This window comes from Bos indicus x Bos taurus, chromosome 7, assembly GCF_003369695.1.
Source record: "Bos indicus x Bos taurus breed Angus x Brahman F1 hybrid chromosome 7, Bos_hybrid_MaternalHap_v2.0, whole genome shotgun sequence".
Taxonomy (NCBI): domain Eukaryota; kingdom Metazoa; phylum Chordata; class Mammalia; order Artiodactyla; family Bovidae; genus Bos; species Bos indicus x Bos taurus.
Genome location: NC_040082.1, coordinates 66,288,489 through 66,315,408, shown reverse-complemented (window position 1 = coordinate 66,315,408; position 26,920 = coordinate 66,288,489). Strand labels below are relative to the sequence as shown.

General features: G+C 36.5%; 1 protein-coding gene across 3 annotated transcripts in view; it reads right to left on the bottom strand.

The window, feature by feature from the left end:
• Window positions 1-26,920, bottom strand: part of AFF4 (AF4/FMR2 family member 4) — an 85,058-nt gene that overhangs the window by 23,395 nt on the left and 34,743 nt on the right. For 2 of the 3 annotated variants that reach the window (XM_027546511.1, XM_027546510.1), the window contains 8 exons: window positions 26,404-26,448; window positions 22,049-22,135; window positions 8,901-8,937; window positions 7,131-7,179; window positions 4,909-4,963; window positions 4,415-4,452; window positions 3,842-4,004; window positions 2,456-3,373 (listed from right to left, as the gene is read on the bottom strand). In XM_027546511.1, coding sequence (XP_027402312.1) covers window positions 2,456-3,373; window positions 3,842-4,004; window positions 4,415-4,452; window positions 4,909-4,963; window positions 7,131-7,179; window positions 8,901-8,937; window positions 22,049-22,135; window positions 26,404-26,448 — 1,392 coding nt within the window. The remainder of the gene's footprint in view (window positions 1-2,455; window positions 3,374-3,841; window positions 4,005-4,414; window positions 4,453-4,908; window positions 4,964-7,130; window positions 7,180-8,900; window positions 8,938-22,048; window positions 22,136-26,403; window positions 26,449-26,920) is intronic. The other variant, XM_027546512.1, reaches the window with a different exon arrangement.

The following is a 26,920-nucleotide window of genomic DNA, read 5'->3' as shown; positions in this document are numbered from 1 at the left end:
TTGTGTATATACATAGGAATGAAATTGCTGAGTCATAAGGGAATACTGTCTATTTACTTTTTGAGGAACTGTTAAACTATGTCCCAAAGTGGCTACATTACTTTACATTCTCATAGGCACTGTCGTTCTCCACATCTTCACCACCACTTGTTACTGTCCATCTTTTTGCTTTTAGCCAAGACTAATGATTTTTGAAAAACTTTTTTGCTGAAACAAAAGCTATGGGCCTGTCTATAATTATCAAGCTACTATGCTTGGGGAATTTAAGTTTTCCTATTGATTTAAATATCAGGGCACAAATATTGCAAACATCCTGCCTTACAAAAGAATTTGTTCCCATACACAAATGATTAAAGTTGGACATGTGAAAACATGAGAAAAAGGAATCCACATCTTTCATTATCTTTGGCTGGTCTCTTTCTCAGTATTATTTGCTTTATCTTCAAGAATAATTTTACCAAAGCAACAAATTTCAAAAATCATCACTGGGAAATACCCTGGTGGTCCAGTGGTTAGGACTTTTTGCTTTCACTGCTGGGGCCTGGGCTCAATCCCTGGTGAGGGAACTAAGATTCTGCAAGTTGTATGGCATTCTGGGGCGGGGGGGTGGGGGGTTGCGAATAATCATCACTAAGTTTCCTGGTGATATACATTTTATAAAATCAAAATTTCATTTACAGGTATTGATATAAAAAAACTTGTGAGGAATATATGCCAATGAAATGTGGGGGAGGTAAGGAGATATGCTTAGTCGCTCAGTTGTGTCCAACTCTTGGTGACCCCATGGGACTGTAGCCCACCAGGCTCCTCTGTCCATGGGATTCTCCAGGCAAGAATACTGGAGTGGGTTGCCATTTCCTTCTCCAACAGAGATATGGAACACTCCTTTTAGAGGAAGGGGATTTTTTTATTACAAGTTAAGTATATTGTAAAATTTTAAACAAGAGTAAAATATACTCAGTATATTATATGTTAAATGTCTGAAAAAGTTTACAAAGATTTGTAATACCTTTTTAAAGATAAAAGAACCATTTTTTTAATTCCATAAGAAACATCTTATTTTTTTAAGGAGCAGAATCTATCATATACAAGCTCTTATTTCATATAATTTCTATGAATTATATAGAATAATATAAAATCCTATAACTAAGTCCACCAATGTGAGGCTGTGGGCTCTAGAATCCAGCAGTCCTAAAGAGTTTACCAGTTGAATAAAGCATCCCTTTACTACAATAATGGAACCTCTTAGCTATAGTACTGAAAGTAGGAAGCTTCAGTTTTCTAGAAATTCAAATTTTAAAAAATCTTCAACTTTTGAAGATGCAAAAAAAAAAGTGTTATTCTCATTTGTCCAGATACATCAGCAACAGCACACAGTACTGTGGTTCCAAGGAAAAAGAGGGAAAACCGCAGGCTCATTTCATTTTAAGAAAACGTTATATTCCTCCTGTCCTCCTACATGAGATTCTCAGGGTCAACTGGGACTGGGATTTTGTTGAGTCCACCTGCTATTCCGTTCACCTGCTCATGTTTTCAATATCTTACAATCGCATTCACACATGTGTATCAAGGGAAATTATACTATTCTGCAATACAAATTAGTAAAATGTACTCTCCTCTAAAGATTTCTCACTAAAGTTGAGAGATCACATTTCTTTCCAAAAAATCTGTCTCTATATGTAAGTTTTTCAGCTCCATGGTATGTCCATTATCTTCCAATCACAGATATCCATGAATTTTCTTATTTCCTGGGTTTAAAAAAAGCTGACCTTAAAAGTATATACCAAGCTTTATCTGTAAATCCAAATTATCTTGGAATTATTTAGGGACGAGAGCTGGTTATGTGCCAGCAGATGTTTTTAATTCTGAACTTGCAGATATGAGTGTCTCAAAAAGCAGAAACGCTGTGGCACAGCTATGTACAATGGATTGGTGAAATCCTTAAGGACATGTTAAAATTGGTGAGTCAATTTACTAGCTGGAATTTGTAATCTAAAACATGTCACTTGGTCTGGATATAAGACAGAAGAAAGTGTTATGAAGTATGACAACCTGGAGAGTACATATCCCAACTAAAGACATTTAAAACCAAAATTTTAAGAATGTTGTAAAGGCCACTTTGCAATCTTTGCTTCGTTCTCACCTCTACACTGGCCAGCACACACTATGAACAGATGCACTGGTTCATTTCTTATCTGAATCAGAAATTCAGATAAGAAATGAACCTTTAATAAAGAATTAGAAACTATAATTCTTTACTAAAGGATACAGGGAGAGGCACGGTGGTCCTCAAGAGACTCTTGTGTCTGTTGCCTCATCAGGGCTTTAGGCTCACCTCTATTTTCCCTCATAGCTATGAATTAACTAGCTAGTTTTTGGCTTAATGAGATTTCCACTGCATTTTAGAGGATGATGTTCACACAACAACAAGAACAACAAAAAACCCATTACAAACCTTATGTTTCCTCTTGCCTTTGTTGGAAACTTTCTCTGAGGCTTGTTTCTGAGCCTCTCTTGTGTGCTTTTCTGGCACATTTTTCTTTTCCCCCTTGGGTGGCTCTGTTTCTTTGTAAGGCTTTCCTGGTATTCTAGTCAAGAGATTCAGGTCAATCTTCACAATAAGTGGATACCTGTCATCAGGCTCACTGAGGGGTGAAAGAAGTTCCTTCTCTTCCATAGGAGAGAACATTCGTTGCCGAAAAAAGCTATCTTCTTCCTCCACTGAGGAGGGTTTAACGGGAGTCCTATTACTCTCAGGGTACTTAGGAGTTTGTGAGGAAGGAGGAAGGCTCTCGCTTTCATCCGAATCTGAGGATGAGGTATCTGTTTCTATAATTTCCCTTGATTTCTGGGAAGATTTACTTGTTGACTTGTATTTCTTTTTCTCTGCTGAAGGTCGAGGGGAAGATTTGGACTCCTTTTTTATATTGGGTTTTCTTGAGCCTTTGGTGGCCGCTTTGTGTCTGCTGGAGGGCATGCTGGTAGCCATGTCTACAGGAGTTTCACTCTCTATCTTCAGGCCTCCACGGGGCTCTTCAGCAGCTGCCTTCTCAGTCTTTTTGGGTTGTTTTTTCCCTACAGTTCTCCTCTGTGCTGTGCTGTCACTCTGGGCAGGAGACTTTTGCCTCCCACGCCCACTTTCTGATCCCTTTTGGACAGTTTTGGAGTCTCGTCCAGGAGTAGCAGAACTTGTTTCTTTAGGACCACCTGGATCTGTGTAGCTATTCCCTGTGCCCTGTTCTCGGCCTTCCTTTTTATAGCCTTGAGATGATGGGATATTACTGTCCACAGAAGAAGCTGGTGATACTTTATGTGGATTTACTTTATTCAGCCAGTTATCAAGTTGCCATTTATTTGTGGGAGGTGGTTCAGGCTGAAAAACAGAGAAAGTATGCTTTTTCAGTACTGAAACTTTCTCCTTTCTTCATAATCTCAAGGAAGAGGAAAAAACACAATGCCTAACACCACAAAAGCATTTGTTTTTCATAGTTCTAACTGAACCAAAGGAAAAGGCTAAAAATAATAATAGCTCTAATCACTTCAAAGAGAACATAAGCTAATTATTATATATATATAGCTTTTAAATATTAAATAGCCCTGTCAGGAATGCATACAGTACATTTAATTCCAGAAAGCAAACAAACAATGTAGGAACCAACAGAGATTTTAAACCACATTTTATCAAGCTACAGTGAATTTATACTATTTAAGACTTCTTTTCACCATAACTAAACAACATGAGTCACCAGGCTGAAACAAAAATAAAGCTCAAAGTAAATACTGGGCATCACCAGGGGCCTTCAGAGTGCCTACAGAAGGGACCCTCTTGGCTCCCTCTCACCTCAGGAGATGCACTCTGGGATGGCTCATTTGCCTCACTGTCACTGGAACTACTTTCACTCTCTGAGTCAGATCCAGAGCTGCTTTCAGATCCACTGTGGCTGCTAGAATCATCCCTGGAGTTATCTGCCCCTTCACTATTATGGTGTGAAGGTTCAGAGTTACTAAAAGAAATAAAAAATATAAATGACCAAAAGATTTTTTTTTTTCAGAATGACAACCTGTAAGCATTCAAAGTTGACACTCCACTTTATTTAAAATGTTTACTATTTGTTAAGCTCTTCAAATTCTATGATTCTTAAACTTCATTATAAATGAAATAAATACTTCCTTTTAAAAAGTTTCTGAAATGCAGCATTAGCCACTAGTACTCACCTTTAATAAAAGCTTTACTGGGGTACAAAATACTCTAAAATTCATTTATTTTAAACACACAATTCACAATGATTTTTAGTTAATTTACAGAGTTGTAATAATAATATTTACTTTATAAGGTCAATTACTCTATCACTACACACTGTTATCAGATTGACCCTTCCACTATAAATAAAACAAAAAATAAAAGGATGCCTACCTTCCTGGTGTACTCCTTGGCATTGTCTTATCACAATCCTAAAATTAAAACATGAGAGGAAATCTATAAATGAATAAATAGTACTTTATCTGCTTAATGTGAACAATATGTGAAATCTTAATAGAAAAACTTTCTTCTCTAATATATGCATCAATGGTCACTTAACACTTATGAAATACTGTTTTTACCTGAACAATAACGAATTGCCAGGATAAGATTAAAAGCTGTGTTAATAGTTTTTCTTATCAACAATCTCATGCTTCATGAGGATGTTCTAATATATGCTAAGTAATAAGGAAAAGTCATTTAAAAAAAAAAATAAGGGAAAAAAGTGGAGGTTTAAAGACAGAGTGGAAAACTATAATATACCAGTGTCAGAAAAGCAGGAATGAACTTAACTACCTGGATCATAAATGTATTATTCAATTATAATTCTTATAAAATACAATAAAAACAAACACTGTGTGAAACTAGTAAATCCTAAGCAGACACACCTGTTCTCCATCACTGTCTTCACTGCTGCTTAGCTTTAAGTCATCTTTTAACATACTAGAAGGAAAAGACAGAAAGGCTGATTATTTGGGGAATTTCATCATGGCATAGCAGAGCATTAGATATTCTACAATAATTCTAGAAATAATCACCGTGGTAGCCAAATATTTAATTGAAAAATAAAGAAAAGACCCAGTAAGTCTTACTCTGTCTGGTTTGGTTTATATCCAGAGTAAAAAACTGAGAAAGATGAAATTTAACAATTTCAATTTTGGAAGCTCTAACTTTTCCATAAGTAAAATATTCATCTTTGTTTTCTATAAATAAAAGTTACCTGCCACAAACTCCTATACTCACTTCTGTTATCTGTAATTTTTCTCTAATTGCAAATACACAAACTCATTCATTATTAAAACAAATTACCATACTCATAACCAACAGTCCACTAGAGGAATATGACTCTCAAAAAGAAGGAAGATAAAATGAAAGCATCAGCAATTCTCTTTCACTATCCCCAAGGTTTTATGAAGAGATATGTACACTTGGGTAATTGTGAAAACCAGAACACACAAAGTGCTAGTTCGTAAAGGCCTTGCTATGAAAGATGAGTGCTCTTTGCAGATGTACAATTTTGGGCAAGAACCTTGGTTATACAAGAGAAATAACCATATATGAATTAAAAATAACTCCAGAGTCCAAATCTTTCTTAATCAAAATTCAAATCAACTGTTTAAAAAACACAAATAAATACTTTAAGTTAACAGTTCCTGGAATTAGTTTTTAAAAGTAAAATTATAGATTTAAATTTTCCTTAAGGCCACAGAATCAAAATCAAAATTAAAAACTGAGTAAGGAATCACAAAACACTCCTTGCCTTTTTATAAGAAAGGAAAAATTAACACAAACCTTAGGGAAAACTAGAAAATGTTTGATTTCTATCACCACTAGTTACATTACCTTTCTTCTCAAAATTTCCTGACAGTCTCCAATCAATGGAAAGGAAATCTTCTTTCACTCCTACTACTACTAATATTGTCCCCTCAAAACTTAATCTGAGTTTCTAAATCTGATCCCAAGTTCAGAGTTTCACATAAATGACCATGTTGATACAAAGTAACCAGATGATTATAGAACTATGAAATCTAAGGATGACCAAATAAGTGGGACAGATAAAAAGGTCTTCTTTTGGTCAAGGTCTCAGTACATCTCTATGACTGATTTCCTATAAAGAAATGTGCTTACTCTGAATTCTCTCAGCCCTTATGATTTAATAATGGCAGGTCAATGAACCTGTTTACACATATGAATATGTCAAAGCTTTTACCATACTGCTTAAGGTACTGGATGCTCTTGTTCCCTCAGAAACCAAAGTAATCTGCACATATATGGTAAGCTCCCATTGGTTTTCTGCACATGAATAAATATAATAAATAGGAATTTACATAATTTGAACTCTTCAACAGTCAGGTGAAATTTCTTGTATTCATGTATTTTCATTCTCACTCAATTCCCACTATGTTCAGCTGAAGAGGCTGAGGTTATCAGTACAGACTGTGGTTATACTGGTTATTCACTTTCTTTAGAATTTTGTTTCAATTACTGAATTAACTTGTGGTCTCAGGAATTCAGTAGTAAGTTCATTCTGTAAGTTGGAATTTCTTATCATCCAATATACCACTCTACTACATTTTGATACATATTTCTGGGTCTACCTATAAAATAAAAGTAGGAAAACAACACGGACAGTATGAACTATGCTGCTTTAATATTCTAAATTTTGTGGTCAAATGGAGGGTTTTACTAAGAAGAATCCTGTATTTTTTTTACGTGTTTTTTTGTTTTTTTAAACAAACTAGCATCACAAACACTTCTGAAAGATAAGAAAAAAGTGTAATCATAGAGCAGGGGTATGTAAACTATGGCCCCACAAGCCAAATCTAGGCCTATTTTGTAAAAAGAAAGTTTTAACTGGAACATAACCACACCCATAGTCTCTGGCTGCTTTTATGGTACAACAGCAAAATTGAGTAGTTGAGACAGAAACCATCTGGACCCTAAAGTCTAATAAAATATTTCACTATGTGGTCCTTTACATAAAAGTTTGCCTACCCGTGCCTTAAAAGATTAAACACATATTTCTAAGTGTTCTAGATATCCAGATACTACAAGTTAGATTTTGAGCAAAAAAAAGACAAACATTAAACTTATTAAGCAATAAACTTACGATTTAGACTGGTGTGCATTTGAAGTTTTAGAAGAAGGATTATATCTTTCTGGAGCAAAAAAGAATGCAGACATCAGCAACTACAGTATGGCTATTTATATTTTAAAATGTCTATCTATATAACCTCAAAGAAATAAAAACGATGGGATATAATTCTTCATCCATCAAATTGGTAACACTTTAATGTACATAATATGAAATATTGGTGGAAACAGGCATGTCACAAGTTATTGGTAGGACTGTAAATTCATACAATCTTTCTGGAGGGCAATTTGATGATATTATCTTACCAATACTGTAAATGCACATATCCACTGACCTAGCAGTTAAAAGGAAATGAATTTACACTACATCTGGAGGAATACATACACACAAATAAACACTCACACAGTTTATTATAGCATGGTTTGCAACAGCAAAACTGGAAACCAATGCCCATCTATGGGGACTAGATAAATACATTAGGATAGTTTCAACAATATAACACATTTTTGTTTTTAAAAAGAATGAACTAGAGCTTTATACTGATATTAAAAAAAAAAGTGACAGTTAGTTGCTCAGTTGTGTCCGACTCTTCGCGACCCCATGGACTCTAGCCCACCAGGCTCCCCTGTCCATAGGGATTCACCAGGCAAGAATACTGGAGTGGGTTGTCATGCCCTCCTCCAGGGGATCTTCCCAACCCAGATTGGGAAGATCCCAATTGGTTGATTGATTGACCTGGTTGGTTGATTCCCAACCAGGGATCAAATCAACCTGGTTGGTTGATTCCCAACCAGGGATCAAAAACCCAGGTCTCCTGCCTTGCAGGCAGATTCTGTCTGAGCCACCAGGGAAGCCCATACTGATATAAAGACAGTTCTAAAATAAATTAAGTGAAAAACACAGGTAATAAAGAGTAGGTGCAGCTTATGGTCCCATTTGCCAATAGTTAGCTATGGGCAGAGAGAATGGGGGAAGAGGAGTAGAGGTAAGGAGATACTTTAAAAAGATTTTAAGAGAAAATGAATACTTTCTGGCCTACAGGTAGTTATTTACTATGTATCTATAATGCTGGGTCCTTTTTTCCTATCTGTAGCTTTAAGACAGAACAAAGAAATAGTTACATAAGATTTGTTAACCTTAAACATGGACCTCTGCTTTAAGATCACTAAAGTCAACAAACTAAGGACTAAAAAAGCTCCACATTTTAATCTCTCTAAATAGCTTATTACCAGAGTAAATATACCTGAGAAGTTACTGCTCTTGGAAAAAGAACATTTTTTTTTTTTTTTTTTTTAAGCGAGCTTTATGGTGAAGTCCCAACATTTGCAAGGTTCCTGACCTTACCACTACCAATTCATACAGCCATCAACTCGTGGAACCACAATGAAACTCCCCAAAGCTCTCTTCCCCTCAAGTTCTTCTGAGGCCAAGAGAGTGGAGGTAGACAGGGATTTTGTAGCAGACATCAGACTTTCCTCCCAGCGAAAAAGACCCAGAAAGAATAGAATGGCTCTTGGGGATATGAGGTGGCCATCAAATTGAACTCATGAGCTCTAAACTATTAGTTCAAATACTTAATAAAAATAGCTTATTTTGATACAGAGTGATTTATAATTCTTCATTTTTTAAGCTAAGATTCAGTTCAACCCATTACTAATCATCAGATCATAAATACTGGGATAAGATACACAAAAGAATTATTAAAGAAACATATGATGTGACCACGAGAAATGAATGTGAAATAAACAGCTTAATATAAAAACCAAGAGGAAAAGAAATACTCACTTTGTTCTCCAGGGCCAAAACTGGACTGCTGAGACTCCTGAGAAAAAGAGACATAAAATTATACAGTGACATTAAGACAAAAAGTTTCATTAGAGAAAAATACTTCACATTAAACTACTCAATTCCAACTAATTCAATGGAAGATTCTGTTGAGTTACTAAGAATGCATAAAAGACAAAAGCAAAAACAAAACAAAGACAAACAAAAAAAGAATGCATAAAAGAAAAAAAAACACACCAAAAGAATTTAATGATTCCATCTGATCAACTTCACCAATTCAATGGTCAGTAGTAGAGCTTCCCAGAGCTTAATACAGAAAAGTACCAATCTATGTAACAGTCTTTCTTTTATCATTTGTTTTTAGCAGCATCCTTGGCACTCATATCCTAATTTAATTCTTGGTCTTAAGAAAATGTTATTTTTTAAAGAATACTAATAATGATATATTAAAGTGAAAATAGTTATGCAAATTATATATACTCAAAAGATACCACTATTATGGACTAGTAACCCCTTCACAGTTATTCCCATGTCATTTTACTCCCCCTCCCTGCTCTCAATATCTTATAATTAGCAACCTGAGGAAGAGATTTGCCATACTCATTTTACATACTTCTTTGTAAGCCCTATACTAGCACTGTGTCTGGCACTCAGCAAGCATCAGTAAAAAGAAAGCCAAAATGTCCAGGAAAGAAACTTTTCAAACTCAACTTTCAAGACGAGAACAGCTATTTCACAAGTGCAAGTTGTACATTTTTCTAGGTTAAGTCTGTGGTACACATTGCAGTACACTAAGATCACACAAACATCCCTATTCTCTTCAAAAGCTTACTTAAAAGTATAATCTTCTAAGAATGACAGAATTATCTGTGAAAGAGAAATCCAAACAGTATCAAAGCTAAAATATAGTTTTGCTGTTTAAAAATACTTTAAACCTACATCAACTGTCAACTGATTTTCAACAAGGGTGTGAAGACCATCCAACACAGAGAGAATACTCTTCAACAAAAGATGCTAGGACAAGTGAAGAGTCATACAGAATGAAGTCGGCTCCTTACCACAGACAACCTGGAATAGATCGAAGAGCTAAATCTAAGAGATAAAACTACAAACTCTTAGAAGAAAATGCAGTGCCAAATCTTAATAACCTTGGATTTGGCAAAGGATTCTTATATATGACACCAAAAGCACACGACATGAAAGAAATAGATAAATTGGATTTCATAAAAATTAAGAACTTTTGTGCTTCAAAGGATACCATCAAGAAAGCGAAAAGACAACATACAAACTGGGGAGAAAATATTTGCAAATCATATATCTGATAAGAGACTGGTATCTACAATATATAAAAAGCTGTTATAACTCAATGCTGAAAGTCAAGTAACCCAATGAAAAAACTGGGTAAAGGATCTGACTATACATTTTCCCAAGAAATGTGGCCAGAAAGCATATGAAAAGATGTTTGACTTCATTTGTTATTGGGAGGAAATACAAATCAAATTGACAATGAGATATCATTTCATACCCACTAAGATGACTAGAATCAAAAAGATAGATAACCGTAGTACTGATAAGAATGTGAAGAAACTGAAAGCCTAATGGGAAATACTAAATGGTACATCTAGCTGTTTTGGAAAGCATTCTGGCAGTTCCTCAGATAATTAAACATTAGAGTTACAACATGATCCAGCAATTCTGCCCCAGGTATAACCGAGCGAAATGAAAACATGTCCACACAAAAAATTGTGCCCAAAGGTTTACAGAAGTATTAGTCATAGTAGCCAAAAGCCCAAAACAACCCAAATTTCCATCAGCTGTTGTTGTGTTAGACACTCAGTCATGTCCGACTCTTTGTGACTCTGTAGACTGCAGCCCACCAGGCTCCTCTGTCCCTGGGATTCTTCAGGCAAGAATACTGGAATGGGTTGCCATTTCCTTCTCCAGGGGATCTTCCTGCCCCAGGGATCAAACTTGCACCTCTTGCATCTCCTGCATCACTAGGGAAGCCCTCCATCAGGTGATGAATGTAGAAACAAAATGATATATCTCTAAACAATGGATTATTATTTGACCATAAAAAAGAATGAAGGAACTGATACATGCTACAATGTGGAAGAACCTTGAATATTATGCAAAGAGAAAGAATCCAGTTGCAAGAGATATGCAATATATGATATGATTTCATTTACATGAAATGTCCAGAAAGGGGAAATCAATACAGAGGACATATTGGTTGGGTAGGACTGGGAGGGGAACAGAAGGAAAAAGGTTGATAGCTAAATGGTAGGGAGGTTCCTTTTGAGGTGATAAAAATGTTCTAAACATTAAAAAAAAGTTCTTTTTGGCCATGCCACATGGTTTGTGGGATCTTAGTTCCCAGACCTGGGATTGAATTCGGGCCCTTGTCAGTGAAAATGCAGGGTCCTAAGCATTGGATCACCACAGATTTCCCAAAATGTTTTAAAATTCACTGCTATAATGGCCGCACATATCTATAAACATGCTCAAAACCATTTAACTGTATACTCTGAATGGGTGATTTGCATGATATGTGAATTCTATTTCAACAAAGCTATTCTAAAAAAGTCTTTAAATACATCAGTGACCAAGAGGTCATTCCTGTGAATCTTATTAAAAATGAAAAGAAGGATTTCCCTGGTGGTCCAGTGGCTAGGACTCTGCGCCCCCAATATAGGGGGTCTGGATTCAATCCCTGGTCAGGGAACTAGATCCTGCATGTCTCAACTATGACCTAGCACAGACAAACAAAACATTTATTTTTTTACATGAAAAGAATTCTCTACCCAGCCTTGAATGACTAATTGTCTTATACTCATTTACCTGGTAAATGGTCTAACAGTTTAATAACCTAAGCTTTTAAGTAGTCTCTTGATTCATTTTTCTCACCTCTGACAATAGTCAGTCAGCTAAGTGACCAAAAGCAACTGGAGGGACGTCCCTGGTGGTTCAGTGGTTAAGACTCCATGTTTCCAATGCAGGGGACATGAGTTTCGTCCCTGTTCGGGGAATTAAGATCTTATATGCCACACAGGTGGCCTAAAAAAACACAAAACCTATAAAATAAATAAGCAAATATGACTGGATTCTGTCTAGACCATCTACTTATATGCAACCCCCTCTCCTCTACATCTGTACTGCAAAGACGTAGGTTCTCACCTTTCTTCATTTACAATGGTCATCTAATGGATCTTCCTGCAGCCTCTAGTTGACCTTTCTAAAGTCCAAGTCTTAGTATATATCATTAATACTCCCTTATTTTTCACAGAGCGTACAATGGCTCTTCCTTTTTCCTAAAGCTGAAACCCAAACTCCTTGATACACATTCACTCACATATCTAAGTACTGGAAAAACACAATAAGCAAAAACTGACATGGCCTTTGTCTTCATGGAACTTAATGAGTATTTTTGCAACTACTCATGCAAATCAAGATAAAATAGCAACTGTGTTAAGTACAACAAAGGGCAAATGCTTGCACAGTATTATAAAGTAATATAAAAATAACAATTATATTATTATTATGTGTGTGTGCATACATGTGTACATGAGAAACAAACATACAGATACACATACACACATACACCCCTGACCAAGAAAATGAGCAAAGGCTTTCCTGAGTAGGTACTGCTCAGGAGGAAATTTGAAGGATATGTAGGAAGTAGACTGGGAAAGAATGAGAAACATAAGTGTTCAGGGTAGACAGAAAAGCATGTGTAAAGGCAAGAAAAAATAAGAGCATAGCTAGTATAAAGAACTTCTAGGCAGCCCATGAGAGGAAAAGGTATAGAAGGAAGAGGGTTAAGAAATTAAACTCAGGACCAGAGAGGCTAAATCACATAGCTGATTTTTATAACCATATTAAAGATTTGTGTGTGTGTGTGTGTGTGTGTGCAGTTTACTACGCTGAAGAATTATCCAAGTACATCTGCATACTGTGATGATTACTTTGGCTATTAAGTAGAGAACAGCTTTGAGAAATCTAGAGTGGAAGTAGATATTTTTGTCAGGAGATAACTTCAGTGGTGCAAATATGAGATGACCACAGCTTAAAGATACTGGTCTCCAAGCTTTTTTGATCACGTACTCCCCACCACTAAGACATTTTTGCATTTGTATATCCCAAATATGTGTGTGCTCAGTTGCTCCTGACTTTTGTGGCCCATCAAGCTTCTCTGTCCATGGAATTTTCTAGGCAAGAATATTGAAATGGGTTGCCATTTGCATTATTAAGTAGTATATATTATGCAAGACCAAAATATTAAAAATTTAAAGGGCTCGGATAAAATAATAGAGTTAATTTTAAAATTGTATTTATCAATGGCAACAATGCTTTCCTTACATACACACAAAAGTACAGTCTGACACTAAAACTGGTTTGATAATTGTTCCACTGGGTATCACAAAGATACAGCTAGACAAATGGAAGAGATGCTATACTGACTAAATCATGATACCAAAATTTCAATCTTGCAGATTAATATGCAAAAGTTTCTGTTGAAATTTAGCTAATAAATTTCCAATGGTCACTGACACAAAACAATTTCTCAAGAAAATAAAAGGTTATGGTTTAGTATTTTTAGGAAATGGGTTCAAAACTCACTGAAGTTAGAAAATTCCGTTTCCAAGTCTTTAAAGCTTGCACATATGACAATCATCACAGTTTTTAACAACAATAAAAAATACAGGATTTCCCTGGTGGTTCAGTGGTTAAGAATCCACCTGCCAATGCAGGTGGCCCAGGTTTGATCCTTTGTCCAGGAAGATTTCACATGCAACGTAAGCCCCTATACCCTAGAGTCTGTGCTCCGCAAAAAGAGAAGCCACAGCAATATAATGAGAAATCCATGCACCACAACTAGAGAAAGTCTGTGTGCAGCAACAAAGACCTAGAGCAGCCATAAATAAATAACAATGGAAATACATAGTGATGACATTATTTTTAAAACACTGCCTTCCTAACTTGAGGCAGTTACTTTTTCATTCATTGTTAGGACATCACTTTTATTCTAAGAAGAGGGTTTAATTTATTATTTTATTTTATTTTTTGGGGGTTTAATTTATTATTATCATTTTAAATATGGTATGAAAAGATCTGATCTATTTGGGACTTACATGTGAAAGAGAGGGAGGGGAAAGGGAAAAAGGAAGGATGGAGGGAAGGAGAAGAGGGAGGGAGGGACAGAAAGGAAGGGAAAGTGAAAGTGAAGTCATTCAGTTGTGTCCGACTCTTTGCAACCCCATGGACTGTAGCCCACCAGACTCCTCCATCCACGAAATTTTCTAGGCAAGAGTACTGGAGTGGGTTGCCATTTCCTTCTCCAGGGGATCTTCCTGACCTAGGGACTAAACCTGGGTCATTGCAGGTAGATGCTTTACCGTCTGAGCCACCAGGGATGTATCTAAATCACTTTTAAGTGCACCAACTCTTACTGTCATTAAACAAATAATCAGTGACCTTCTGGGTTAATATAAAAAGTATTTGGGAGTGCCACATCAGTTCTCCATGAAGGAAGGGGGAGGAGAAATTATCTATACGTTAAGACTTAACTTTTCTCTGTTATATCTTTCTTTGAGTGGTACACACACAAAAATAGCTTTTCAAGTATTTTATAACTGAAGTTACCAGGAGCCTGGTAGCTCAGATGGTAAAGAATATGCTTGCAATGCAGAAGACCCAGGTTTGATCCCTGGGTCGGGAAGATTCCCTGGAGGAGGAAACGGCAACTCACTACAGTATTCTTGCCTGCAGAATTCCATGGACAGAGGAGCCTGCGGGCTACAATCCATGGGGTCTCAAAGAGTCAGACACCACTAAGGGACTAACACACACACACCTAACTGAAAAGAGAGGCAAACAATATCTTAAATTGATACTAGTACTAGAAGCACCTACACTTTCATTCATCTATATAGAGCTAACTTTGTACACTGCATGATTTATTCTAATACTTGATTCTTAAATCTTTAGTTTTGCTTTCTAAATCTGTTTCAATAGTGTTTCCTGACAAAGGAATGCGTTTTAGTCTGTTTTCTCTGTGCTCTCTTTGTACTGGATTTCAGTCATTTTCTTTGCAATAAAAAGACCAAGTTTTTAAACAAAGGGACAACACTGGGAGAAACAACAGAAGAAGTTTTTAATAAAATTTTATTAGACTTATGTTAAAGGTTGTACTGCTGCTGCTGCTATTAAGTCGCTTCAGTCATGTCCGACTCTGTGCGACCCCATAGACGGCAGCCCACCAGGCTCCCCCGTCCCTGGGATTCTCCAGGCAAGAACACTGGAGTGGGTTGCCATTTCCTTCTCCAATGCATGAAAGTGAAAAGTGAAAGTGAAGTCACTCAGTTGTGTCCTACTCTTCGTGACCCCATGGACTGCAGCCTACCAGGCTCCTCCATCCATGGGATTTTCCAGGCAAGAGTACTGGAGTGGGGTGCCATCGCCTTCTCCAAAGGGTTGTACTGAATACCACATAATTCAAAATGTCACTAACAAATTATGATGCTTTCATCATTTTATCAGTTACTATCTCAAGGTATATGCTATATACACCAAAAGCAAGATAAATGATAAAAATGCATGTCAAATTACTGCTGATAATCTGGATTTTTTCTTATTTTTTCTGCTTATGGCATCTTTGTTTCTACTATGCAGTGGCAGATAAAGAGCTCATATATGGAGAAGGACAATCTCAACTTTGCCATTTACTTGTTTGGTCAGAAAAGGATTTGTGTGTTATTTTCTTTTGATAGTTTCACTGCAGATATGTCTTTTAAGCCATTTGTGCATTGGTGAAGATTAGCTGAATTAAAATCAGTTAACACAATCCATATAATCTTAACAAAGCACACTTAAAACTGTAATATGCCACAGCTAGGAAGAACAAATGAACAAGAATAACTATCAACTTTTCCATATTGAAAAGACCTAAACTTCTCTTTGGATACCTCACATACCAAACATAAAATGTGATCATAAAATGTGAGGGTTTGATTCCTGTTCAGGGAACTTAAGATCCAGCATGTCCCGTGGTGGGGCCAAAAAAAAAGCAAAACCCTATAAAAGCAACCTAGCCAAAGCAACAATGAGTAAGTAGCTAACTGAGCTGTTTCAGACAAATAAAAAATCTAAACACAGTTCAGTTCAGTTTGGTCGTGTCCAACTCTTTGTGACCCCATGGACTGTGTAGCAGGCCAGGTTTCCCTGTCCATCACCAACACCTGAAGCTTGATCAAACTGTCCATCAAGTCGGTGATGCCATCCAACCATCTCATCCTCTGTCATCCCCTTCTCCCCCTGGCTTCAATCCTTCCCATATCAGGGTCTTTTCTAATGAGTCTGTTTTTTTCATGAGGTGGCTGAAGTACTGGTGCTTCAGCATCAGTCTTTCCAATGAATATTCAAGACTGATTTCCTTTAGGATGGACTGGTTGGATATCCCTACAGTCCATGGGAATCTCAAGAGTCTTCTCCAATACCACAGTTGAAAAGCATCAGTTCTTCAGTGCTCAGCTTTCTTTATGGCCCAACTCTTTGACCCATACATGACTACTGGAAAACCACAGCTTTGACTAGGTGGGCCTTTGTTGGTAAAATAATGTCTCTGCTTTTTAATATGCTGTCTAGGTTGGTCATAGCTTTTCTTCCAAGGAGCAAGCGTCTTTCAATTTCATGGCTGTAGTCACCATCTGCAGTGATTTTGGAACCCAAGAAAATAAAGTCTCTCACCGTTCCCATTGTTTTCATTGTTTACTCAGGTAAACAGAGTTACCTGAGTATATATTAATATATCTAAATTCAGTCAATAAACATTTACCGAATAGCTATTATGTGCCAGAAATTATTCTATTGGTACCATCTAAATGGCTCAGTGGTATATCTACAGCACCAAGAACACTGCCAGGGATTGTTCAAAACATACAGTTGAATATGAGTAAAGGTAGTCAAAAGCTTTAGTTCACTTCAAACTATTACTGGAAAATCTACCAACTTATCCCTAAGCACACTCATTCACTCTGCTTTCCCTCCTGTGAAAAAGAATGACATAATTGTGCTCTGTGTGTGCATGCTCAGGCACTTCAGTTGTGTCCAACTCTTTGTGACCATATGGACACTATATAGCCCACCAGGCTCCTCTGTCCATGGGATGTTCCAGGCAACAATACTGGAGTTGGTCGCCATGCTGTCCTCCAGGGCATCGTCCTAACTCAGGGACCTCCTGAATTGCAGGTGAATTTTTTCCCTTCTGAGCCAGCTGGGAAGTTCTAATTGCGCTCCAAGGCAAATATTCTCTATGCTATGCTATGTTATGCTAAGTCACTGCAGTCGTGTCCGACTCTGTGTGACCCCATAGACGGCAGCCACCAGGCTCCCCCGTCCCTGGGATTCTCCAGGCAAGAACACTGGAGTGGGTTGCTATTTCCTTCTCCAATGCATGAAAGTGAAAAGTGAAAGCGAAGTCGCTCGGTCATGTCCGACTCTTTGTGACCCCATGGACTGCAGCCTACCAGGCTCCTCCGTCCATGGGATTTTCCAGGCAAGAGTACTGGAGTCGGGTGCCACTGCCTTCTCTTGGGCACAAATTTCAATTCCTCTTGTGAAGATTTCCTAAAATTACCTTCTTTCTTTCCCACTTATCGCTTGCTTTTCCTATTTTTAACAAAATCACTTTCATCAGCATATAAATATGATAAAATGCCCTCATCTTATAAAAAGTACTCCCCAGGCAATATCATCATACCTTTTTTTGGCACCACCACATTTCTCTGCTCCCTTCTACACAAAATAAAATCTCCGTTTATATAATCACTGCCTTTAATACCTTTTTAGCCCACTGCAACCTTCTCTTGCCCTCATCTTTGTAACTAAAAATGTCACCAATAAAGAATACATTCTCAAAATTTCCCTGGTGGTCCAGAGGTTCAGAATCCCCCTTGCAAAGCAGTGGACATGGGTTCGATCCCTGGTCAGGGAACTAAGATCCCTCATGCTGCATGGCAACTAAGCCAACTGAGCCCATGTGCTGCAACTACTAGCCCCCCACTCCCACCACAATTAAGAGAGTCCAAGCACTGCATGTTGAAACAAAGGTCCCATGTGCCACAACTAAGACCAGATGCAGTCAAATGAATAAAAATTTAAAAAAGAATACTCTGTCAAATACTATATGATATCACTTACATGTAAATGCTAAAGCATGACACAAATGAACTTATCTGTGAAACAGGAACCAAATCACAGACATAAAGAACAGCATTGTGGTTGCCAAGGGGGAGGGAGCAGGAGAGGGATGGACTGGGAGTTTGGGATTAGCAGATACAAACTATTATAAACAGAATGGATAAACAACAAGGTCCTACTGTATAGCATAGGGAACTATATTCAATATCACATGATAAACCATATGGAAAAGAATATGAAGATGAATGTATATAAAACTGAATCACTTTGAACTGTAGCCCATCAGACTCCTCTGTCCATGAAATTTCCTAGGCAAGAATACCAGAGTAGGTTGCCATTTCCCCCCTGGAAAATCCTCAGATACTTGAAAATAAAACTACATGCTTCTAAATAACCCATGGCTCTAAGAAGAAGTCACAGAAGAAATTAGGGAAATATTTTGCACTGAATGATAATAAAAACACAATATATCACAATTTGTGAGATACATTTTAAAAAAGGGCTTAGAGGGAAACTGATAGTTTTAAACACTTAAAACAAGAAATGTTTACAATCTATGATCTAAGCTTCCAAATTCATAAATCAGAAGAAAAGCAAATAAAACCCAAAATAGGCAGAAAGAAGAAAATAATCACAATAAAAGCAAAAATCAAAGAAATAGAAAACTGAAACAGCTAAAGGATGGTTCTTGGAACCGACAATATAACTGATAAATGACTAGCTAGACAGATCAAGGAAAACAAAAAGAGAAACTACAAATAATCAGTAGCAGGGGAAAGAGAACTTTACTATAGATCTTACAGACATTATAGAATAAGTATAGCTTATTAATGACACTGGGCCAATAAATCTGACTGAAAAGAAAAAAATTACCAAAACTGACATAAGAAATAGAAAATTTGAATAGCCTTATATTTAATAAAGAAATAATAAATTTAATTTGTAATTTTAAATCTTCCAGTCGAGAATACTAGGGGTACAGTTAGCTTCACTGTTGAGTTATATTAAACACACAAGGAAGAATTAATGTTAATATTTCACAAACTATTTCAGAAAATAAAGATGAAGGGAACAATTCCTTGCTCCTTTTAAGAAGGACAGCACTATCCTGATATCAGACCAAAGACATTATTAGAAAAAAAGAAAAAAGAAACCTATCAACTCTGGCATCACTACACCCCCGCCCCCCCAAGGCAAAGGTGAAAAACCTGAACTAATATTTCAAAAAGAAGAATGGCCAATAAGCTCATAAAGAGGTTCAGTGTCATTAGACATCAGGGAAATACAAATTAAAACCAGTATGAGATACTGCTGCTGCTAAGTCACTTCAGTCGTGTCCGACTCTGTGTGACCCCATAGACGGCAGCCCACCAGGCTCCCCCGATCCTGGGATTCTCCAGGCAAGAACACTGGAGTGGGTTGCCATTTCCTTCTCCAAATGAGATACTGCTAATGCCCAATAAAATGGTAGAAACTAAAAAGAATGACAATACCAAATGTAAGATGTTAAACAAATGAAATCAGTCCTGAATACTCATTGGAAGGACTGATGCTGAAGCTGAAACTCCCAACACTTTGGCTACCTGATACAAAGAACTGACTCACTAGAAAAGACTCTGATGATGGGAAAGATTGAAGGTGGGAGGAGAAGGGGATGACAGAGGATGAGATGGTTGGATGGCATCACTGACTCAATGGACATGAGTTTCAGTAAGCTCTGGGAGTTGGGGATGGACAGGGAAGCCTGGTGTGCTGCAGTCCATGGGGTTGCAAAGAGTCAGACATGACTGAGCGACTGAACTGAACTGAAAACAAATGAAACTACTTATACACGACCAGGAAATGGGAGTGGATAAGGTAGGAGTGTGGTACAACCAATTTAGCACGCACTTGATACACAATCCAGAAATTCTACTTTTTTCTGTATGACTCAGTATACCCGTAAGAAAAGACAATACAAGTTCACACAAAGAATTGTTAGTCAATGTTTATAAATACTCAATTCTTAATAGGTCAAATCTAGAAACAACTCAATGTTTATCAACAGGTGAATGAATAAATAAATTTTGGTATTTTTATACAATGGAAATAAAAATAAACTATGAATATAAAGAAAAACATTACTGATACATTCAAGAACATGGAAGAATTCCAAAAGTATATACTGAGCAGAAGAATGCAAATATATATGCCAAAAATATATATACATTGTATGGATTACATTTATATGAAATTCAAGAGAAAGCAAAACTTACCTATAGTGACATAGAACAGATAGCAATTGTGCGGGGCCAGTGGTGGGGTGAGGTGGACTGGAAAGGAACTTGAGGGAACTTTGTGGGTTGAAGGAAATGTTCTAATTCTTAATTAACATGGTGCTTATAAAGGTGCATATGTCTATCAAAACTCAGGCTGTATATTATATGTGCATTTTTTATGTGTAAACATAGCTGACTTAAAAAGTAAAAGAGTGGTATGACACACATACATGCAGAGAGTTTTCTCTCTACCTCGTATCACTCACAAAAATAAATGGAGCTAAATATAAACAAAGGAAATAAAACTACAATCACATTAAAAGAAAAATGAGAAGTTATGATCCTGGAGATGGAAAAACCTTCTTTAACAAGACATTAAAGAGTAAAAGCTTTATACAAGAGAAAGATAAATTTATTCATCAAACAAAATCTTTTAGACCATAAAACTTAAATGGGCACTAAGTGGGAGAAACATTTGCAGTATGTGGAACAAATTATTCAAATCTAGAATTCAAACAAAACAACATGAAACAAAAACAGAAATTTTCTTAAAACTCATTAGGCAAAAGGTATAGCCCCAAGGGCAGAAGAAATAGGCCAATTAATCCACATAGACATTAAATGGATGACAAATCTGTAAAGATGATGAACCTCCCCAGCAATCTAGGAAATAGAATACTATTTCCTACTCAAAAGATTGGTGATTAAAATAATAAATAGCAGTGTGCATGTAAGGAATAAAAGGAAATACAAGTGCAGGTATTGACTAGCACAATTACCACAGAGGGAATTTGAGAGTATATACTAACTATATACTCTCAATATTCAACAATCTTATTTCTTGCTTTTTACACAAAAGAAACTCATATGCACACAAGAAGGCATGAATAAAAGTTATCCACTATAGCAATGTTTATAGAAATGAAAACTTGGCAACAAGATAAATATCAAAGGGAAATGGCTAAATAAATTTAAATTAAGATATAAAATGGATGCAATTAAAAGAACTGAATACCTCTATATGTAATATATTATATATAATAACATGAGAAAGTATCTAAGATCTATTGCTGACTGATTAAAAATACAGAATAATATATCTATACAGAAATTAAATGAGAAAATGTTTATATGTAATGATTCCATTATATGTACATATAAATGCATTTGAAAAGACTTGTAAACGTATGCATGAAGTAGCTCTGGTAAGATGGAGGAGGCAGAATATGGAGAAGGCTATTATTAGGGGTCCTTCTTACATTACTGTCATAAGTATAAATTAATGTTTAAAAAAACAAATCTGTTGATTTTAGATGAGCCTGGAATTATTGTCTGAAGAACCATTACCACAGACTGTAAGTACGGTTGTTGCATCCTCTGGAAACCCTCACCATCTGTGAGGCCAAGAATATCACAATAGTTCACAATAAACAGTGATGACCTCTAGGTCTCTATCACAAGTTGCCTTCAAAGATTTTCCAAGTTTCTCTCAATCTAAGTCAATCTCAATTCTAAGGTCTAGTTTTATTTTCTTCATAGTAATTATCACTATCTGAAGTTACCTATTCATTCACTTATTTGTTATCTATCTCCCACTAAAATGGGAATGGCAAGATAATTCTGAATTCACATGATTTTAGTCAAGCCATTTAGAGTTTTCTTACAGTATAAAGACACATTTTATTTACTTACCTTAGTTGGAAAAGGAAATTTGGAAGGTTCTGTTTTGCATGGTGTATGAATAGCCGTTAGAGGGGGAGGCCATGAATGCGTCATCTCCTGAAATGTAATTATTACAGTTTGTTTTCAAGCAGGTCAAGGATAAAAATTACACAGCTAAAAACCAGATCTGTATTATAAATGCTGGTTTTGTGACTGCTCCTCCGAAGGTGTACATATTTAATTAATAATATTAATTAAGCACAATGTGCGCAAGGCACTATGGGGTAGGTAACAGGAAGACAGTTTACACTCTGACTTCAAAGAGGTTAGAGTTAAGGTGATAAGGCCTGTGAATAGTTATAGAAATCAGCCTGTAACCAAATACAGGGCACATAGTAAAATGCTATTAAGGAAGAGCTTACTATGGGAGTGGGAAAGGGGGATAACAATAAGAAAAGAAGCCAGCTTTTACTGTGTACCTTTAATGGGCCAGATACTGTGCTATTTTACCTCTGTTACTCAGCTAGTCGTCATAATGACATTATGAGGTAGATACCATTATTATCCTGACTCTATGTAGGATAAAACTGAAGCACAGAGATAAAGCTATTTACTCAAAGTCATATGCTTAGTTAGTAAAGGACACAGAATTTGATCCTGGGTAGTCTCTCTACAGAGTCCATTCACTGATCCGAAATTTTGGTCAAGTGGAGAAAATCAGAAGAAAGGTATCAAATGCACACATAGAGGAAGACACACAAGTAAGACAACATGTCTGATTTCATTCAATGCCTTCTGTCTAATCATATGCCAAATATGTCCAAGCGGAAGTTTGGATACAATCACAATGTATATGTTAGAGATGCAGGAAACAGAGAGGTATCAGACCCAGAATAAGGAAGAAGTATTTTATCTCTGGCATGTAGTTCAAAGCCAGCCATCAAGTAGATTGAGAAAATACAATGAATTAAAGGTGGTATGACCTTTAGGAATTTATCCTATAGCTATACCCACACAGTTATGTAAAGATACATGTTTAAGGGATTCACTCTAAAAAAATGAAAACAACCTAAACATCAACAACACAGGATTAATTAAATTACCAGACACTCATACAATGGAACACCAAGCAAACAGAAAAATGAGAAAGTTACCTTCTGAAATGACCACTGTTAAATGCCAAATACAAATCAGTGTATGTCCTCATAAATGTTTATTTATGGAAAAATCTCTCAGAGATAGTTAACCTTTGGACAACAGAACGACTGAAGGAAGAAGAGAAAAGAACACTTGATACAGCTTCTACCACTTGAATCTCTTGAAATAGTCACCTGCACTCAGCTTGCTCTTTATCCTCTTACAATGCTTTATGTTTTTAATAGTATTTCACTTTCTGAAGTAATTGTATATAGTTGATTATTTCCTACATTGTGCTTGAAAATGCCAGCTCAAAGGGTGCAACACTAACACTATTATCACCACAATATCCCTGGTGCTTGACACACAGTAGGTCCACAGTAAGTTCTGAATTAATAAATCATTTCTTACAATAAATATATTACTTTTAGACTAAAAAACCCTTTTTATTTCCTTTAAGTTTATGATGAGGTTCCCAGAAAAAATATGACTACAATTATGAAGAAAACACAAAGGCAATGTGAACCTGCGCTTCCTTCTATGCTGCACATAGGGAGGGAAAAGAAACAGAAACTTACATGCCCCAGGCTTTCATTGTTGGCATTTTACACCTTAAACACCAAAATCCCCTCAATAAAAAATCTATTTAACTCCCTACTGTCAAATGACTGAGCATCTATTACACCCAAGGCCATGTGCCAAGTCATATATATATACATAAAATATATAATAAATGGCTTCCCTCGTGGCTCAGCTGGTAAAGAATCTGCCTGCAGTGCGGGAGACCTGGGTTTGATCCCTGGGTTGGGAAGACCCCCTGGAGAAGGGAAAGGCTACCCACTCCAGTATTCTGGCCTGGAGAATTCCATGGACTACATAGTCCATGGGGTCGCAAAGAGTCGGACATGACTGAGCGACTTTCACTCAATATAATAAATGGTCGGTAGTATCACAGAAATAATTAAATACAAGAAAATCTTAAGATTTCTTTCAGGTATTAACGTGCCATACATTTCTGAGGATTTAAGAGTAAAGATATATGCTCCCTTAGACTTTTTATGTACATGGCAACTGAAAAATGAAAGCAATGAGTCATCATTGTGGTCTGATGACCTGATTCGGGGGGAAGAGGATTTCAGTGGGATTCTAAGAAAAAAACAGAATCTGTATATAACTGAAGAGGAAGGAGAAACACATTCCATGAAAGTTTACAGAGATGAAAGAATACGAAAGGCTATGGCTTAGGGAAATCAGTTTGGGAAAAGTGGTCAATCTGTAGTGCGAGAGGCTGAAACTGGCCTGTACACAGACTAACATTTAAAATGTTAAATTTGCACCCTATTCTTTTTAGGGGCCTTAGAGAGCCTGAAAACTTCTTAGAAGGAAATTATGAAGACAAAGGATTAAAGCAAAGAATATGACAGCAATACAGAAGACAGATGAGCAGGGAGACTCCAGACAGAAAGTCAGAGTGAGGACTGTATATTACAATTACTAAAGCTCAAAGTGGCAGAAATGGAAACAAAGGAACAAACATTTTCAAGAAATTTTCAAAGTCTTGCATGTAGTTTTGTGGTTAAAGAAAACATGAGAGAAAAAAGTGAAAGATAATTGGGATTCTACAATTAGCCAGGAAGAACAATGATACTACTAATAGAAGTTAAGTCTGATAAATATGGCTTCAGACATATCTGAAGAGGCAGGGAGAAACCCAAACAGAGACCCACCTAAGAAGCAATCAAGAGACAAAACCCAAAACCCAAAGGAGGCCAAGACAGGAGAGAAAGACTGAATAGCTGTCTTAACAGCTGAAGTCCAAAGGATGGAGGAAATTTTCATCAAAGAAAAAGAAGAGAGGAGCACTGGCTTAAAAAATGAACTCAAGTTTAAGAGATAAGAGAGGACACAAGCTTTCCCAAAGGGCAACTTTGGAATGTTGAGAATGCCAGACAAGAAAAGGTGTGTAGAAAATAAAAACAACGTAACAGTCAAGGAAGAAAAAAATGGTGTTTCCAGAAGGAAAAAATAAAAATTCTTTAAAACAGCAGCAACAGTAGAGAACTCAAATGAAGCCTCTAATGGCATGGGAGGTAATGACCTTGGAGAAACAAGTTCAGGAGAACGGCGGAGGTAAAAGAGATTTTAGTAGGCTAAAGGAAGGACAGGGAAGCCTGGTGTGCTGCAGTCCATGGGGTCTCAAAGAGTCGAACACAACTTAGTGGCTGAAAAACAACAAAAGAAAAGAAGGAGAAAAATAAGTGGCAGCAGCCAATGCAAGCAGTCTTTCAAAAATATACACAGTGAAGGGGACTTCCCTGGTGGTGCAGTGGATAAGAGTCTGCCTGCCAAAATGCAGGGGACATAGGTTTAATTCTGATCTGAGAAGGTCCCAGATACCTCGCAGCAACTAAGCCCAACTACTGAGCCTACACTCTAGAGCTGCAACTACTGAAGCCCACGCGCCCTAGAACCTGTGCTCTGCAACAAGAGAAGCCCATGCACCAAACCAGAGAGTAGCGTCCACTCGCCACAACTACAGAAAGCCTGTGCAAAGCAACAAAGACCCAGCGCTGTCAAAAATAAATAAAAATTTTTAAAAATACATACAGTGAAATACAAGTACAGACACAAAAATTCAGGTGTACACAAAAAGTACAATTAATATGTGACTGATGGTTTTTGTCTATTGAGGCAAAAACAGGTTCTTTTTCTAACAGACAACATTTTCTTTTCCCAACAGAAGAATGTACTCTTTAGTCATGTGTCAAGTTTAAACATATTCCATTAAACACTCAAAATGTATAGTATTCAGAAGACTTTTTACGTATATCTGACCAGTATATACAGATGAACTACAAAGCAAGCTATTTTCAACACAATGGTTTGATAACTACTGAGATTTTTAAGCATTTCAAATTATTAACTGATAAACCTAAGAAGGTATAGTTATATTTGGCTTCTTCCTCTTTTCAAAGCAAACTGTTAAGACCAGAATTTGTTTTTACTTACAAACAAAACCCCCAGCTTTTTGAGGGCAAAGAGTAAACAAACCAAGTAGTTCAGAACTTAAGTATGAATATAAACAGAAAAGAGTCAGTTATTTTTGATGGACACAATCAGGTTATACATGTAATCAGTCTGCTGCAGCTTCAGATACTTTGTGACATACAGGGAGGAGGAGGAGAAGAGGGTAGCAGAGCATCATAATTAAAGAGACAAACTATTTAAAAAAAAAACCAAAAACTTACTTTAAGAATTTCATCCACACAACTCACATCCCCAGAAGCAGATGCCTAAAAAAAGAGGAAAAGAAACACATATTAGGTCTAAAGTCATTTCTTATTAGGTTTTTATCATTTGTTGTATAGATTTAACATTATTAGAAATAAAACTAACATTAAAGATATATTTGGTATCCCACTACTCAAAGCCAGAACACTAATTAGAATCTTTGGACTAATTTCCTTAACTACATAATTTCAAGCACTAAAAAATTTTAATCACTAAACTGTAGATAATTGGAAATTAAAAAGAAAGTTTTCCAAGAAATCTTATCTTGCTTATACTTGGATTAGAAATCAACTTTTAAAATGTAGTTTTTTCAGCTGAACAAGATGTCAAAATTTAAGTCGATTTATATACAAAATATACTATGATACTGAGATCATCATTTCACATAAACTAACAAACAGAGTAAAACCAGTATTATTGAAAGATTAGCTGTCTGGAACACAATGGACATTTTATATAATATTTCTTAAATCA